At 35.9% G+C, this 18,370-nt stretch overlaps 1 protein-coding gene across 1 annotated transcript in view; it reads left to right on the forward strand.

Annotated features, from left to right (window-relative positions):
* The window catches only part of nrxn2a (neurexin 2a), a 614,491-nt gene that overhangs the window by 193,663 nt on the left and 402,458 nt on the right, over positions 1-18,370 (forward strand). The window contains exons 6-10 of the mRNA XM_073823970.1: positions 1,460-1,621; positions 9,006-9,432; positions 11,353-11,736; positions 13,206-13,409; positions 17,251-17,277. Of these exons, the coding sequence (XP_073680071.1) occupies positions 1,460-1,621; positions 9,006-9,432; positions 11,353-11,736; positions 13,206-13,409; positions 17,251-17,277 (1,204 nt within the window). The remainder of the gene's footprint in view (positions 1-1,459; positions 1,622-9,005; positions 9,433-11,352; positions 11,737-13,205; positions 13,410-17,250; positions 17,278-18,370) is intronic.

Genomic DNA, 18,370 nt, shown 5'->3' on the forward strand with positions numbered 1-18,370 from the left:
ACACTTTAATCTGAAAAGAATGACCTTGGGCAGACAAATGGAGGTGTTATGCTTGAGCACAAGCACTCACTGTTTATATGAATTGAAAGTGGAAAATGACAGAATTGGATAAAAATGATTGCAGCTGCCATATAGCTGTTATTAACCCTCTGTCCAGGAAACAGAAAACACTGACCTCTCCTTACCCTTCTCTTCCTGTGGCAAAAGCGTACATCTTGTTTTCCTACATTTTGTCAAATTGATTTTGGTCATTCATTTCTTTAAGTAGCTGATGACATGTGGCACTTTTTAATCTAGCATGTGCGACATGTTGTTTTGCATCACTGGACTTGTGCTTTGGATATACTACGCAGCTTATACGCCATTATGCACCTGCATAATTTGCTTCCGCTGCATGCATGGGTAACTATTTTTGTTGAAGTTGTGTGGTGCTGTACATTGATTTTTCTTTTTTTTTTTTTGTCTTTCTTTTCCCTTCCATGTCTTGCTTTTTCTGCTCTTTCTCTTCTGTAAAGGTTCAGACAAATACTGGGTTTCAATTTCAGGACGATGCATACCATCTACAATTTCCAGCAAACAAGCTGCATTTTTTTTCTAGCTCCACAGTAATAATAATGTTCACAGAATATTTGACGATATTAGAGATGGAATCTGAATCCTTTCTGTCTGTCGGCATGGAAACGCCTCAACCCCGAGCATTTATTAAGACTGTAAGAAAACCACCTGTTTTGGATGTCTGCCAGCGTTTCCTCACTCCAACATTAGCATTTACAAATAGAATTGAGCTCTAGATGCATTTAATTCATCATAAATGACTCTTTATAATGAGTCTAACTACATTAAGTCCTGAAATCGCAGCCTGAGATGTCTTAACCGTCATGCACGGCTTGCGTATTAACAAACTGAGAGCTATCGCTACCCAAACACCTCCAAAGTATTTCTTTTCAAGGCATCTCTTACGAAATGTGTGCAATTAATCCAGTAGTTGATCAGAACTGACCACCAACATAGTTAAATGCAACCTCTGTTATACTAACAACCATTTTTGTGTCTGAATCCCCCCCCTTTTATACTAATCTCGCACAGTCACCCTTAACATCACTTGCTAACCCACTCAACATATAGTGATTCCTCTTAGTTCCTGTAGCCATACACCTCCCCTTTCTGTCTCTCCTTTCCAACACTGACTAGTGCACAGTCCAGCACACATGACAGCATTCTCTCATTCAGAAAGCAGCAATAGCAGACATAAAAATGGGCTGCCCCCTCGCTAACGTATGCATACAGAACCAGAGGAACCCCCACGTGAAACAGAGTTTTTTTGGTAGAGGAACTTGTTGAAACCAACAAGGATTTTAGCTGGTGCATAATCAAAAGATTTCCCACGTTCCCTCTTTTGTTTTTTTTTCCTCTCTTTCTCTCTATTTTCGATCCCTCCGTGGCCTTTATGCAAACACAGGTGACGATATCGGTGGACGGCCTGCTGACAACCACCGGCTACACCCAGGAGGACTACACCATGCTGGGTTCAGATGATTTCTTCTACGTGGGCGGAAGTCCAAACACCGCAGATCTGCCCGGCTCCCCTGTGAGCAACAACTTCATGGGCTGCCTTAAAGATGTAAGAAGCGTTTTTGTTCTTTCCTTTGAATTTAGACTAGATGGTTGAGACCTTCTCAAAGAAGTCCTGGTTTCTCGGGTTCCATTGATGTTCTTTTTGTTTGCCGAGCGATCTGTCCTCTTTTACCTCTTCCTTATCTCCTCCTTTCTCTTTCGCACCCCTCCGAGCATGTCCCATAATTTATGTCATGTCTATACCGTTGAAGTTCCAGCTTTACTATCCTGACAGCCAAATTAAAAATTGATTTCCTCTATGGATCCCCATTCGACTGTCCCAGACTCTCCATCTCTGTCTCGTTGACCCCGGACTCTATTAATCACCACTCTCTACCTGCTCAACCGTACAGTTAGTATCAGTGGTCCTCTTCAGCAGGAGCTTGAGCACTCCCTTATCACTCCTCTGATAGAGACATACACATCTACAATGCTGTTACGCTTTTGGGAATCTGTGTTTTGTCTTGTCGCTCTTTCTTTTTCATTTGGTCCTTTGTTGTGCAGGTACTGTGTGTCATGTTTGTTGTTGGATGTTCATGTTTTCCCCCATGTTGACTGCGTCCACCTGTGTAGCGTTTAATTAGGCTAGTTTGTCAGGGTGTATATATACCCTCTCGAGTCATTTGTCAGGTCCTTGTTAAGCTGTAATGTTTGGTGAGGCTTGTTTTTTGTTTCTCTAGGTTCTTGTTTTGTTCTTGTATGTTGTCTTTGAAAATTTTGATCCTCCATTGAGGCCACTTTTTTGCTGAGAACAAATCCTGCTTTTTGTTGAGAACTATTTGATATGTTTTTTTTTTGTTTTTTTACTGAATATTAACATAAAATTGTATCAAATGTATGTACAGTCCTGCCTAAACTCATGACGTAAACGTACAGTACCTGTTGGAACTTTTTCGCAAGACATGAAATACGTACCAATAACATATCACTGCAGTTTCTAACAGAAATGAACACTAGAGGTGGTAAAACAGTGAGCACTTTGTTTTTGTACACAGCTCCATATGTTTCACTTTCTGGTGTTGACCCTCACCACTTTACTACCCCCCTAGTATCGGTAAGTTTTTGGTTATGTGAGAAGGAACGGTTAGAAGTAGGCAGTCGTGTAGCTATTTCAATGAGATGGGTATTCATTTAGCAGAGGGTCAAAAATGGACAAAACACCGGACATAACATGCTTGCTTGGTAGCTCACCCGGCACGAAATTTGACTTTGGTTGTGAAATCCTTGGGTACAAATCCTGTGAAAAACATGACTCATGATGAAAGAGCTGAAAGATTGAAAAACAAGCTAAAATGGCATGCTTGTGATTGTGTTTTTTACGTCACATTAGCTTTTGTTCATACTATTGGGTAGTTTTAGGTGTAGTGCAGATGGTACGTTATTGTTAAACGTCATGGAGCATTAGAGTTATAGCGCCACTCAATGGACAAGTCATTTCAAGTCAGAACTGTGGTGTACCATATGTGCGTTAATATGTTCCAGTGGAAAAAAATCACTCTTTTAGCACCACTCAGTGGACATTTATATTGGGATTTTCAGTAATATGTACTTAGGTACGTATTTCATGTCTTGCGAAAAGATTCCCATAGTTTTTTTTTTTTTTTTTTTTTTTGCATTTCCTCTGAGGAGCCAAAGGAGGCAGTGCCTCCTCAAAATATTGGATGAGAAAACAAATTGTAGTACAAAAATAAAACAATTCTAGTATTACAAAATATTACATTTAAAAGGCTATAAAGTACTTTAAAGGCACTGTCTAGCAGTGACACCAGCAGGTAAAGGTACACCGGGTGTCCGTGTCTCTTTAGCCTCCCCTGAGCCCATTGAGTTTTAAAGGAACACTCCACTTTTTTTGGAAATAGGCTCATTCTCCAGCTCCCCCCGAGTTAATAAGTTGAGTTTTACCGTTTTGAAATCCATTCAGCCGTTCTCCTGTTCTGGCGATATCACTTTTAGCATAGCTTAGCATAGATCATTGAATCCTATTAGACCAATAGCATCACATTAAAAAATAACCAACGAGTTTCGATATTTGTCCTATTTAAAACTTGACTCTTCTGTAGTTATATTGTGTACTAAGACCGGCGGAAATGCAAAGCTTCAATTTTCTAGGCTGATAAGATTTCCAAAAAAAGTGGAGTGTTCCTTTAACAATTGAGAATGAATGGGGGAAAGTCATGTGAGAGGAGGTAATGCCTCCATCGCAATATGATTGGATATGACTGATTATGTTTGGTTCGAATTGGTTCATACAATAAATTCCGCATCTTGTATTCATGCATGTTCTGCTTTCGCAAATCCATCTGAATAAACAATATAATGGCATCACTGAGAAGACTAATTTAAAAAAGTAAGTAAAAGACTCACACACTTGAATATAACCACTTTGTTACACTAAAAAAAGACTTAAAATGGCACGAAAACATGATCTGTGGGAGTTTTTAGTGAGTAATCAGCTTATTGAAATTTAGCTTAAATCGCTGTGTCTGTGACCAATATTTACAGAGCTTTGATGACTAATTTCCAGAAAAATAAAAAAATACTTAGTCAAAAATGAAAATTAGCCCATTATTTTTCACCTTCTATGCATCCTAAGTGTATATGATTTACTTCTTTCAGACAAATGCAATTAGAATTATATTAAAAATTATCCTGGCACTTTTTGCTTGTGTAAGAAAAAATATGCATTTAAAACGTAATAATCACTTTAATCTAGATTGCGCCAACTGGTCATACTCGAGTCATAACCCATTCCAGGTGGATGACGTAGGATGTATGCGTTGCATATGCGCCAGTAAGTCTTGTTTGTTTGCAGGAGCAAAGCAAGCAAAGTTTCCTTACTTTAGCAAAGGAAAACCAGTCTCCACTTGGCTTATATCGAAGGCCTCCATCATTTTTTTTTTTTTTTTTGGTACAAATCCTCGTTTTTCACTTCTAATTTGTGACAGTTGTTTTGGTCTCTCCACTGTGTGTCCGCATTTGTCGTCCATCATCCGCCCAGAGCTCCTTCCGTGTACGACCAGTTGGCGCAAGCTAGATTAAAGTGATTATTATGTTTTAAATATGGATATTTTTCTTATACAAACGCATCCATTCACTACATGAGGGCCTTTGTTCACCTCCCGGAGCCATGTGAGGCATATTTTATTATGGATGGATGCACTTTATTGGACTTGTTTTGGACTGTTGAAGAGATCATAAAGCTCGGAAGTGGCAGGATATTTTTTTTTTTTTTATATATAACTCTAAATGCATTCGTCTGAGAGAAGGAAGTCATATGAATAATAACCTATGAATAACTGGTTAATTTTCCATTTTTGAGTGCTTTGCCTTTTAGTTCATTGTAATACTGTTTTTATTGATGAACTGATTTTCTGGATTTATTCATTTTCAACTAACAGTTTAGACCCTTAGGAAAACGAATCAGTTTTTAATTAAATCCAAATTGTCTGTTCAGTTTTTATGTTCATTGGATGTTTATCACCGGAGAATTTTCAAACCACTCAAACCTTGGTTCCAGGAAAAGGAAAGAAAAAATTATTTAAATGCATGAGAAATAAAATGGCTTACAGTATTTGGTTTGACCTCCTGAGGTTGACATTTTCTGAAGGTTTGGAACCTTTTGTCTGAGACTTTCAGACCCTGTTTTGTACCCAATTTTGAAAAGTGTTCCAAGATTTTTACATTTTCTGTAGAAAATTAATTGGTGCTTACTTGTGAAAAGTCTTCATGACAATACAGTGTTCGGTTTATTGAGCGGTTGTTGAACCGTTAGTGCTTCATTATGCAGTTGCTAGGGTGTTGTGAGTGGTTGCTAAGATAGCCCGAGTACAAAAAGAGTGTTCCTCTTCTAATCTAAGTTAAAGGGATAATTCACCCCAAATTAATTTTAATCAATAACTCACCCTCATGTCATTTCAAACCCGTAAGACTTTCATTCATCTTTGGAATACAAATTAAGATATTTTTTTAGAAAATCCGAGAGCTCTCTGACCTCTTAATTTGTGTTCCGAAGACAAACTAAGGTTTGGAACAACATGAGTGTGATTAATTAGTGGCAGAATTTTAATTTTTGGGTGAACTATCCCTTTAAGCAAGTGTTTTTAGGGGGGTTGAAAAATCCAGGGTTCGTACAAGGTGCTTAAAATGCTTAAAGTACTTGAATTCGACTTTTTGAAATTTAAACCCTTGAAAATAGAAATATTCCTGAAGAGGTACTTGAAAGTGCTTGAATTACTTAGAAAATGTATCTATGAAATAAGTGTTTAATTTGGTCAATAAGCACATATCTTTTCACGCAATTTAAAAAACGTCATACCTTTCTCGCTTATTTCAGTTAATGTCAGAAAACAATTGAGCTAGGCAAGTAGTAGAACTGACAGTGTTGTGTAAAGATGGCTGAAGATGTGAAAAGAGGAACAGATTCAAACTTGTGACTTCGCTCATTCTTTTCAAGCGATTCACTAGCAAAAACCAGATCAAATTAAGAGTCATTTTCAAAATTCAACATCGCTTGTAATGATTTAAAAAAAAAATGCTTTTCAAAACTCTGAATCAATTAAACCATTGCGTCAAAAAAATTTTGCGTATCGTGAATCATTTGTTTCAGATTGGGAATTCAAATCACGTATCACAAATCATTTGATTTAGATCGGATCAGGTTTGTGAATCATTTAACGAATTGAATGATTCAAATCAAATGATTCGTGATATATAGAAGTCCATTTCTGCCTCTGAATAATAATAATAAAAAAACAACAACATTGCGACCTTATCTCACAATTCAGACTTTTTTTCTCAGAATTACGTAATACAAACTCCCAATTGTGAATTTTTTTTTTCTCAGAATTGCATGATATAAACTGGCAATTGTGAGTTCTAAAGTCAGAATTCCGATATATAAACTCGCAATTCTGAGAAATGAAGTCAGAATTGTGTGATATAAACTCGCAATTGCATCCTAATCTTTCTAAATTGCTATCAGATTTAGATACGGTTATCTTAATGTTTCTTCTATAAAACTTCTTGTTACTACTTTCCTACCTCACATGTGTGTAATCGGAGGTCACTATTAACAGATACTGTAAAATTAAATTCCAGCACTTCTTTTCAAGCACTACCTTTTGGATTTTTTTGAGGACTGCAATCAGAGATCTCACATTAAACATGTCTTCCATTTAAAATTCTAAAAAAAAGAGAAATGGATAAAAAAAGAAAATACAAATATCTACCGAAGTCCCGATCTAAATCAAAAGATCCGCAAACGTGCATTAAATGATTCACGATCCGCACTCCGAAGTTACAAACTAAATCAAAGAAAAGAAAAGGTAATTGTGACAGAATTGTGTCATATAAACTCGCAATTGCAACTTAAGTCAGAATTGTGAGATATGAACTCGCAATTCTGTGAACATATCAGTCTTTTTTTTCCTCCTTAGGACTGGACTTTATAACTCATAATTGTGAATTTATATTTCACATTTTTCAGAAAAAAAGTGAGAATTGCGAGATACAAAGTTGCAATTGCTAGAGAAAAAATGAGAATTGTGAGTTTATATCTCACAATTCTGGCTTTATAACTCACAGTTCTGAGAAAAAAAAGATAGAATTGTGAATTTATATGATGCAATTCTGAGAAAAAAAGTCAGAATTGTGAGACAAAAAGTTGCAAATACCTTTTTTATTTGTATTTTTTTATTTTTATTTAGTGGCATAAACTGGCTTTCATAGTGATATGCAGAGTGTGGATTGCAAAGAATTTTATTTAGTTTGGAACTTTGGAGTGCGGATCACAAATCATTTGATGCATGTTTGCGAGTCTTTTGCTTTAGATCGAAACTTCGGAGCGTGGATCACGAATCATTTGATTCAGATCTGGACTTTAGTAGATATTTTTATTTATCCATTTCTCTTTTTTCAGAATTTGAAATGGAAGACAGTAGGCGCATTTCCATTACAGATTTGCACAAAACTTTGGCGATATTTTATAAATGTCGATAAAGTATTGTGAAATGACGCTGTTTTCTATTAACCAATGTTATGTGACTGAAACATTTTTTCCTCTCGCGATAAGTCATGGCAATGGATTGTTGTGGGATTTTGGCTACATTTAATCGAATATGACCTGTATATGCGAAAAAAAACTGTTTCCATTGGTGTTTTGTGAAATATTCTTTTTTTTCTGAATTGCCTGAAAAACCACCCCTAATGCGAGCATAAAAACTTTTTTGCGATATATGGGAGTTTTTGTGCAATTGACACATTTCCATTAGGCGCATTTTCAATTCGCAATTTCAATTTGCACAATTTAAAGGGTAATGGAAATGCAGCTATTGTTCGATTTTCGAGTCCTAGAAAATCAAAAAAGTAGTGTTTGAAAAGTCGTGGAATTTTATTTTACAGTATCTGTACGAACCCTGAAAATCCCTATCCCCAAGAATGAGGTATCGTTATAGTGACCTCCGATTACACACATGTGAGGTAGGAAAGTAGTAACAAGATGTTTTATAGGTAACAGACCCATACCTAAATTTGAAAGCAAATTCGAAAGATTCGGATGCTTAGGTTGTGCACTCAGTGATGGTTTCAAATCGTCTCAATGATAGATCCCTCAGATTTTGTTTTGTCCATGCTCTTGGGCAATAATTGCATTTTTCATGTTCCTCCGCTCGGAGCTGGCACCTCTTGTTTTGCTCCTACCTCTCCCTTTATTTTTCTGTCATGAGGGCTGACGAGAAACATGGCCGTCTTGTGTTATTTTCAGAGACACTCAAGTTCACACCCAGCAACAAAGCGTCAGTCATCATCTTCGGACAGAGAGAGCGGCTGGTGTAAAAATGAAAAGCATGTTTGCTGTGCAGGGCTGATTCGCCCATCTGGCTGTAGAGACAGAACATGTGACTGAGACCAAAAAATCAACCTCAGGGGACACATTCGCAATGCGTGTATTGTAGGAATGTTATTTTTGCTTCACATCTTACCGTGTGGGCTAGACATCATACCCTCGATCAAGATTTCTCAGTTGACGTCACTTAATGAATGTGCTGTTTATGTGTGCGATTCAGAATACCACTTAGCTTTGGCATCGTCAGTGCTAATGTTAGCGTAGGATGATTCATCATATTAATGAAACAGAATATCGATTAGACAAGGGTTTCTGTAGCGCTCTAGATGAGGTCGCTAGGTTTATGTGATCCACTCGTGCTTCGAGTATTTAAAGAGGCTGCTGTGTTTACCGACTTGAAAACCGTGCCCCCGAGGTACACACATCAGCTGTGGTTTATTTGTACCAGTGGGCAGCGGGCTACTCCATTCCACCGTGTTAGCATTCAAGCGCTTTTTTTCCCCCTCTCTCTCTCTCTCTCTCTCTCTCTCTCTCTCTCTCTCCGTCCCAGGTGGTCTACACCAATAATGAGTTCAGACTGGAACTCTCCCGCCTGGCTGAATTGCGCGACCCCAAGGTCACCCTCCATGGCGACCTGACCTTCCGCTGCGAGGATGTCGCCGCATTAGACCCCGTCAGTTTCGACATGCCAACAGCTTACGTAACCCTTCCACGCTGGAACGCCAAGAAAACCGGTTCCGTGTCCTTCGACTTCCGAACCACCGAACCCAACGGCCTCCTGCTGTTCAGCCACGGGCGGCCTCAGGGTACCAAAGACCTCAGACCGAAGGTGGACTTCTTCGCCATGGAGCTTCTCGAAGGCTTCCTCTACCTGCTCATGGACATGGGTTCGGGGAGCATCAAGATGAAAGTGGGGAACAAAAAGGTCAATGATGGAGAATGGTGCCATGTGGATTTCCAAAGAGAGGGCAGGAAAGGTCAGGAGGATATTGCAACACATTATTTTCCTGTGTATTTAACCTGCTTGCTTAGATTTTCGCTCCGAAGGGACATTTCCCGTTTCCTCTTAATCTCTGTCATTAAAGCACTTCCTCGTTCTGCCCGCTTAGGGTCCATCTGATATGCATACTTCACAAACTGCTAAATCACTGTACTCCATTTCTTCTCCTTCTCATTACCTCTCATTACTGTAAGAGCTTGACTCAAATACACTTTTCACAGTTTTAAAGCAGCAGGCCCGGCACAGGATTTAGCAGATCCCGGGGGAAGAGGTTGAAGACCTTTCCACTAGCTGAGCTCAGGGAAAAAAAAAAGGAAGCACGGTGGATTGTTAATGCTAAATTAATGAAACTTCTTTTTCTTTTTTCTTTTTTTTTTTTTTTTTTACTTGTGACAGCCGTCGTGCAGTAGCTTTTTCATGAGTTACTGAAATGATAGTCTTCGGGGATCAGTAGCAGCAGCATTAATTAAATTAGTTTTAGTTAATTATTAACTAGGGCTGTCAATTAAACAGGTTTTTTAACTGCTGCTACAAGCATCCAGGGCTGTGCAGTTCATGAGAATCCGAATTGACCACACCTCACAGGAAGTTAAATTGGAATGACAGGAAAAGGATATGACTAATTTACAATACACATCAAATACTATCTGTCTGTCTGTCTGTCTGTCTGTCTGTCTGTCTGTCTGTCTGTCTGTCTGTCTGTCTATCTATCTATCTATCTTTTTATGGTTCTTTCAGTCTGTTTATCTATATCTATCTGCCTGTCTGTCTGTCATTATTTTTATGGTTCTTTCAGTATATCTTTCTGTCTGTTATTCTACCTGTCTTCTGTTCTCTTGTTCAATCTAGTATTCTGTCATTCTGTCAGTCTGTCTATATTGTCATTGTTTGTTGTTCTATCTGTCATGTCATTCAATCTAGTGTTTTGCCTATCTATCATTCCGTTTGATGTTTTGTCTTTCTATCCTTCTGTCTCTCATTCTATCTATTCTTCTTTTTTTATTTTTTGTGCTGTCTGTCTATCATTCTGTCTGCCGTTCATTGTTTGTTAATTATGTCTCGATGCGTCATTCTCTCTCCATCATTTTTTTTTATTTGTCTGTCATTCCATATCAATTCTTTTGTTGTTCTTTCAGTAATTGTATCATTGTTGTCTATTTTTTTCTTGTCAAACTTTCATTTTTTTAAATTCCAGTTCATTTAATTTCTACTTCTATACAAATTCATAATATTTGTTGCCTCAGTTCACATTAAAGGGATAGATCACCAAAAAATTAAAATTGTGTCATTAATTACTCACCCTCATGTCGTTCCAAACCCGTAAGACCTTTGTTCATCTTCGGAACACAAATTAAGATATTTTTAATACAATCCGAGAGTTACTACCACTTTCAAGACCCAGAAAGGTAATAAGGAAATTGATAAAATATTCCATATGACATCAGTGGTTCCTTAACTTTTATGAAGCTACGAGAATACTTTTTGTGCAGAAAGAACACAAAAATGCATTGTGGTACTTTCGTGAACACACTTTGAAGACTAACATGGAAAAAAAGAAATTGTTGATTAAAGTCGTTTTTTTTTTTTTTTTTACTTTGCGCACAAAAATGTATTATTTTAACAATGCCCTTACTACCTTTCTGGACCTTGAAAAGTGGTAGTTGCGTTTCTGTCCATGGAGGGTCAGAAAGCTCTCAGATTTTAATTTGTGTTTGAAGATGATTGAAGTTTTTACTGGTTTGGAACAACAAGGGTAATTAATGACAGAATTTTAATTTTGTAGTGAACTATGCCTTTAAAAAATGAATTGAATATACTGCCTACAAACATTGTGGTGCATAGGTTCACAAACAGATGATTACTGATCTTTACTTTTTATTCATTTCCTATTTCCTAGGCTCCATCTCCGTTAACGGCCGCAGCATGCCCTTCTCCACCAACGAGGGCAGTGAGGTTCTGGATCTTGATGGTGAAATGTTTCTAGGGGGTCTGCCGGAGGACAGCGGCAGTCTTCCTCTACCCCCAGAGGTGTGGACCGCCCGCCTCAGGCTGGGCTTTGTGGGTTGCGTGCGGGATCTCTTTATAGATGGGCGCAGCAAGGACCTGCGGCGTTTGGCTGAGCTTCAGAGCTCTCCGGGTGTCAGCAGCTTCTGTACGAGAGAGACCCATCGGAGGTGCAGCTCGGAGCCCTGCGCCCACGGAGGCCGCTGCCGCGAGGGCTGGAATCGACACGTGTGCGACTGCACTGGAACTGGATATCTGGGCCCCAACTGTGAGATGGGTGAGGAAAGTAGGGCTTAAAGCAGTGAGGAGGGAGGATTAAACATGGGATTACTTCTCACCGAGGAGACACGTTCTCATAAAGAAGAGCAAGGCTTCAGTGCTTCACTTGTATGCTTTTATATTGAGATACAGCTGCACTTCAGCTCTATTCATCAGATCCCACCTGCCTAGACCTTTGTTTACTATTGCAGTGGCGTTTCTAACTCTCTTCTGCCCTCTGCTGTCTGTGGCTAAGAATAGCAACGTGACCACGCAGTGTCCACTACAGACATATCACGAGTGACTCAGCAAGGGTGCACATACTCTTGAACCAATATTTTAATAGATATGTTTCGCAAGTAATGTAATTATTATACTAAATTTGCATTGTTAGCTAGTGACAGACCGTTAGGCCCAATAAATGAACACTGTGATATTTTGCTAATAGTCATATCTGCTTGGCTATTATCAGAATTGAATCAGTTTATATATTTTACTCATCTTTTGAGTACAATAAGTTTTTCATGGAGTTACACTGTACAAGGTTATTATAATAAATTAAAAATAACTTAACTAAAATGATTTTAAAAAGCCCTTGATGTAAGAAAATAACTCAAATGAAAAAAAGAAAGTAATGAAAACTATGAAACTTAAAAAAACAGTACCTAATAAAAATGACAAACCACAAAAAAGTTGCTAAAATGAAAATAGAAAGTAAAGTTTTTTTTTTTATTATGTATTTATGCATTTATTTAGTATTTAAAATCTTATATACGATTTAAAACCAATAAATAAAATTGTGTTGTAACTATAACAGTAAAATAACTGAAATATCTCAATAATACTTAAATAATAGTAATAATAATAATAATAATAAAATAGTAACAGTGTAAAATAATAATAATGTTACAATAATAATAATAAAATAGTATCTTCCATTACATATACATCAACAATGTAAAAAATAATAATAATAAAAAAATAAAATAATAAATTATGATAAAAACTAAGACTTTGATAAAAAAAACAGTATTTAATAAAAATGACAAAACCACAACTAAAGTTACAAAATTTAAATGGAAATGTAAAATAAAAATGTAAAAAAATATAGTTAAGTGAAATAGCTGAAGTACCTCAATAATAATAAAATAACACTGTTGTAAGTAAATAAAATAAATTAATAATAACAATTTACAATAATAATAATAAAATAATAGCTTTTATTGCATATATGTTAACAATGTAAAAAAATATATTTTATTGTAGTTTATTTAACTACAGTGTAATGTCATGTATCATGCAATAATAATATAATAATAACAATAATAATATTAATACTAATACTACTTTTTTATTGTGTATTGTGTACATGTATATTTTATTAAAGTTATTTACTTATTGTAGACCACTTAGAAATGTAAAAGCAGATGAAAATGTCTTTTTGACGCCTGTGTTTTTTAATTTCCTCTCTTTTTCCTACTTTCTCAGAGTCCGCAGTGCTGAGTTATGATGGCAGCATGTTTCTGAAGGTCCTGATGCCTCACGCTGTTCACACTGAGGCTGAGGACGTGTCTCTGCGCTTCATGTCGCAGAGGGCTTACGGTCTGCTCATGGCCACCACCTCCAAAGAGTCCGCCGACACCCTGCGCCTGGAGCTGGACGGGGGAAGAGTCAGACTTACCGTCAACCTAGGTAACCATACCACCGCTGACCTCCGATCTCAAGGCACTCGTAGAACAAGTCTGGGGTCCCTCCCAGAATGCATTTCACCTTCATTCCTCCATCTTTATCTCTTTCTTGTCTTCCTCTCTCACTGTCTCTCTGTCTTTCTTTCTCTCTGTCACCTGTGCAGCCTTCAATGGCTATCTTTTCTGCAGCTTTTGGAGCAGACAGCCAGAGAGACCAACCCATGTAGTTTGTTCTTAGAAGACAAATTGAGTCAATAATTGGAGAGACAGAGGGGAAATTATAGCATGTTTTCATTTTTGTAAATTTTTTCGCCTGCTGCTACAAAAAATAGATGATCATAAAAGAATAGAATAGAATAGAATACAATACAATACAATACAATAGAAAATGGAATGTATAATATAAAATGTAAAATATATATAAAATATATATATGAAGAAAATTAATAATTAATGTGTGTTAATATTATTAATATAAAATGCAATATGTAATCTGTAAAGTGTTATAATAAATGATTATTAAAATTTCATTTTAGTGTTTTATATCATTATATTTTTTCTGTCATATATCATTTTTTTATATTTTACATTATATTATTAATTATATATGAGAAAATAATAATTAATATTTTTAATATTGTAATATATAATAAAATGGAATTATATATACATAAGATAATTAGCAAATAATATTAATTAATATAATCAATATATAATGTAAAATATAATAAAAAATAAACAATATTACATATATAATTTCACTTTGTTATATTAAAAAATGTAAATTAATTATATTATTAATTATTTATAAGAAAAATAATTCATATGAATTATAATAATAATGTAATATATAATAAAATGGACGTGTGTGTATATATATTTTATTTTATTTTATATATATTTACATTTTATTATATATTACATTATTATTATAATTCATATGAATTATTTTTCTTATAAATAATTAATAATGTGAAAAAATTAATAATGTATATTTTACATTTCAGCCATAATAAAGTCTTCCACAGTAGCTGTCATCTAAAAAGAACAGCCTTTCTAGATAAAATGCTGTAGATACAAGAAATAATAGATAGACGTTTAATTTCAAAGGCTGTCAAACTTTAGACGAGAAGAAAATCACAGGGGGTTCAGGAAATTCCTTATACTTCAACTATAGTGATACAAAGTAATAGAATCACATTTATTTCTTTTTTTTTTCAAGCAGAAAGACTTTACCAAGCTCACATTGAATAAGTGTTAGCAGTCTAACTTGTTTGTGACTGAAGAAATGTAATTGCCCCCTGATCTCTCCTACCATAAGAACCAAACAGTAATTCTTCTAAAGTCTCTCACTGCCCTCTCAGCTCAGACTCCTGCTCTGACAGCAGACTGTGTCTGTTTGTACAGAAGATTACAGACAGTTCCAGTCCACAGGAGAGTGGAGTCTGAGCTAGTCTTTCTGTCTTAGAGCAGTGTGACAGTGAGACAGGTCCCTGGCTGTCTGTGGTCACACTTCTGTAGCGGTTGACAGTTGAGAGTTCGCCACAGCCAAGAGTGCTCGCTCGGTTCTGTAGGCTCGATTACTTCTAATTATTATCTGTCTTTAGTCATATCACCAGCCTGTACAATGTGTTTTTTTTTCTCCAATAGAAAATTACATTTGGCCTGTAAATGTTATTGGTAAATACTTTACCCTTCCAATTGACCCTTCACGAAGACCCGGCCTCCATTGTTACTGTTACTGTGTCCGGCAAGCCATTACAGTCTTAGACCACACATGTTCTCACGCAGTAAAAAATATATTGCGGAGCAAAGAGAAAACTCATGAAACGCTGATAGACAAGAAAGAGCAGGTAATTTTAGGTATTTTTAAGAAACTCAAACAATAAATACCATTTTGTGGCCCTTTAATGTATCGTGAAAGATCGCTGTAGCTTCTCAGTTCAAGTGCTACAACAACCAATCACCTGTTCCTCTTTACTAGTTGAAATAAATATGAACGAACATCAAAAGGTATCTTGTTTCAACCATGAAAAGACAACAATACAGACCATTTTTTAAGTTCAATTCCACTGAGGTTAATCTACTCTTATATCTGGTTTATTTGTCGGACGAATATATCAGATTCAGCGTTATGATTGGTCAACTCGCCTGTCAATCAAACTTCCTGCAAAGGGTCAATTCAAATTAATATAACAAACAAACTTCACATTATATTCTTAGCAATACTTCTAAAAGACTGAATTCTATATTTTACTGTATTTGAGGCCAGAGATCAAAAATAGTGATTTTAGGGATGCTTTAGAGTATGCAGCATAGTAAATTTTGTAATTTATTTAAATATGCCTTTAATCAACCATTCATTTGCTAATTAAAGTGTTATTAGAATTAGTTTGTGTTTCCTTTGATTTAACATAATTAAAACTTCATATTAACTAATTTAGACTTTAGAAGCAAGTATGCTCACAGTTTGTAAGTTTATTTTTTATTTTTAGAAATGAATATAGATATTTTATGAATATTTTAGAATATAGATATTTTATATTTTATCTATATTATGAATATAGATATTTTTTCACTACAATTGGAACGTTTGGGGTCATTTTAACTTTTCTGAAAGTTTAAAAGTATTTTTCTTTTAAATATATATAATAGAAATTAATATGGAGATATATTTTGGAAAAAGTTTAGGGTCATTTTATTTTTCATAAAAAATAAATAAAAATAAATAAATACTTTTATTCTCAAAAATGGTGATTTTAATGGCGCTTTAAAAGTATGCAATATGATGCAATATTAAACTTCATATACTGTAGAATAACTTTACAGAAAAATTTATTTTATAGAAATGTACTGTATATGGATATTTTATTGGAAAAAGTATATGCAGATACAGTACCATTTGAAAAGTTTGGGGTCATTTTATTTTATTTTTTTTAATAAATGCATTTAAAAAACTATCACTTTTTTATTTACAAAAATATTAAGGAACTTTCAACATTAATAATAATCAATGTTTGTTGAGCATCAAAACAGCATATCAGAATGATTTCTGAAGAATCACTATTTAAAATATATTAAAATAGAAAACGGATATTTTATATTGTAATTTGTATTACAATATTACTTTTTTAACCTTATTTTTTATTTGAAAAAAAAAAAAAAAAAAAAGCCTCGGTGAGCATAAGAGACTTCTTTCAAAAATATAAAAAAATTATACCGGCCTCAAACTATTGAACAGTATGTGCTTTATTGTTATATTGTTTCATGGAATTGAAAAGCTTTTACTATAAACAATATTCATCTGTCTTTGTTCCTCTGATTTAAATAAAAACAACAACAACAGATGTTTTGAGACATTTTAAAAGAAGCACATCAAGATATTTCTCTCTCTCTATGTAATATCTCTCAAAGGCTGAAAAATAATAGAGTGTATATTTGTTTAGCTCTGCCGGCCGGTCTATAGGTGACCTGTTTTGTAAGCATGAGCTCTTGGCTGATGGTGCAGACTGCCCTTGCCTACAGTCATACTGGCACCACCCACATACAGGAAGGAGGCAAAGCATAAGCTAAATCCAATGTTTTGTGTGTTTATTTATAAGTTGCCAAATGCCACATATCTGGTCTTGGCATTTCCCTTATTCTTGGATCTGCTGTCTCTTGTCCTGTGATTGTGGGGTGTTGGCCTTTTGTAGAAGGGCCATTCTGACTCTCACCTTGTCCCCGGATGGTTGACTCTATGCAAGAACTGTTTGTTTGTCTGCAGATTGAACCTTGAAGGATGTGGTTTTGAATTTTAATTTCTTTTCCTTTAAATCTCACCATCTCACTCTCTTTCCCACCAGATTGTATCGGGATAGACTGTAACCTTAGTAAGTGATTCTTTTATCTGCAATGCTATTTTTATCTCTTCTCTCTCTCATGCTCAGCCCCAATTCATCCAAAGTTTCTTCTCCTCCCTCGTAATCCTGTCTTCCTGCACCGTTAACACAGATTTTCTTTTGAACATGTTCCCAGTTTGCATCCCTCTCTCTTTTTTTTCTCTCTCTCTCTCTCTCCCCAACACCCCCCTCTCTCCCGCGTTCCCTCAATCTCAATCTCTTTTGTTCCGCAAAATATGCCGATTTGCTGCGGTGTTCGAAATTAAGCATAACCATCCCAACAGTTTTCATTTCAACACCATATGTTTCTCACTGCTCCTCCAATGCTCTCGTCTGTTTCATGTCCCCGTGGGACTCTGTTACATAAGGAAAATACGATAATAAACCATATAATAAAAGAAGAAATCTTCATTTGCCAAATCAGGCGTGAGGTTGAACATTGCCTGTATTTGAGCTCTGTTACATCCATGCATAAGTGTTGGGAAACGATGCAATCCTCAGTATTAGCAATGCAGTGATGCTGAAGGTAAGTGGTGTGAATCGGATGGATGAGATGAACGGACCACAGGTTTTGTGTTTGTGTGTGTTTGGCTATAGTTTTAAAACTAACTTTTTGGAGAATTCGGGATGTCCTCAGTTGGGAAAAACATTTTATACTATGCCTACATTAATCTGGATACATTTGCAAACAGCGTTTTCGTTTTAAAACACTCTCTATCCATATTAGTGTTTCCATTGTTTTCCAACAGTTTCTTATCCACACTGAAATGTCAGAAAACGTTAAATTCGCTGTACTGCACATGTGTAAAACCTAGGGCTGGGCGGTATACCTTTTCATACCGAATACCGGTGTTTTTTTTTTAATGATATTCATTTTTCATATACCCCAATACCGGTGAGTGTGTGCGTACAAAGCGTCGGGAACACATATGTTGACGCAAACAGAAACCGCAGCTTGCACGTGCTTGTCTGAAGCAACACATCTGAGGTGTGGACGTATTTCAGTATATCTGAGAAAGACCCAGGGTTAGCGATTTGCAAAACTTGTAATGCCGAAATTTCAAGAGGGGGTGTGTCTGCAGTG

Source organism: Garra rufa, chromosome 19 (genome assembly GCF_049309525.1).
Source record: "Garra rufa chromosome 19, GarRuf1.0, whole genome shotgun sequence".
Taxonomy (NCBI): Eukaryota; Metazoa; Chordata; class Actinopteri; order Cypriniformes; family Cyprinidae; genus Garra; species Garra rufa.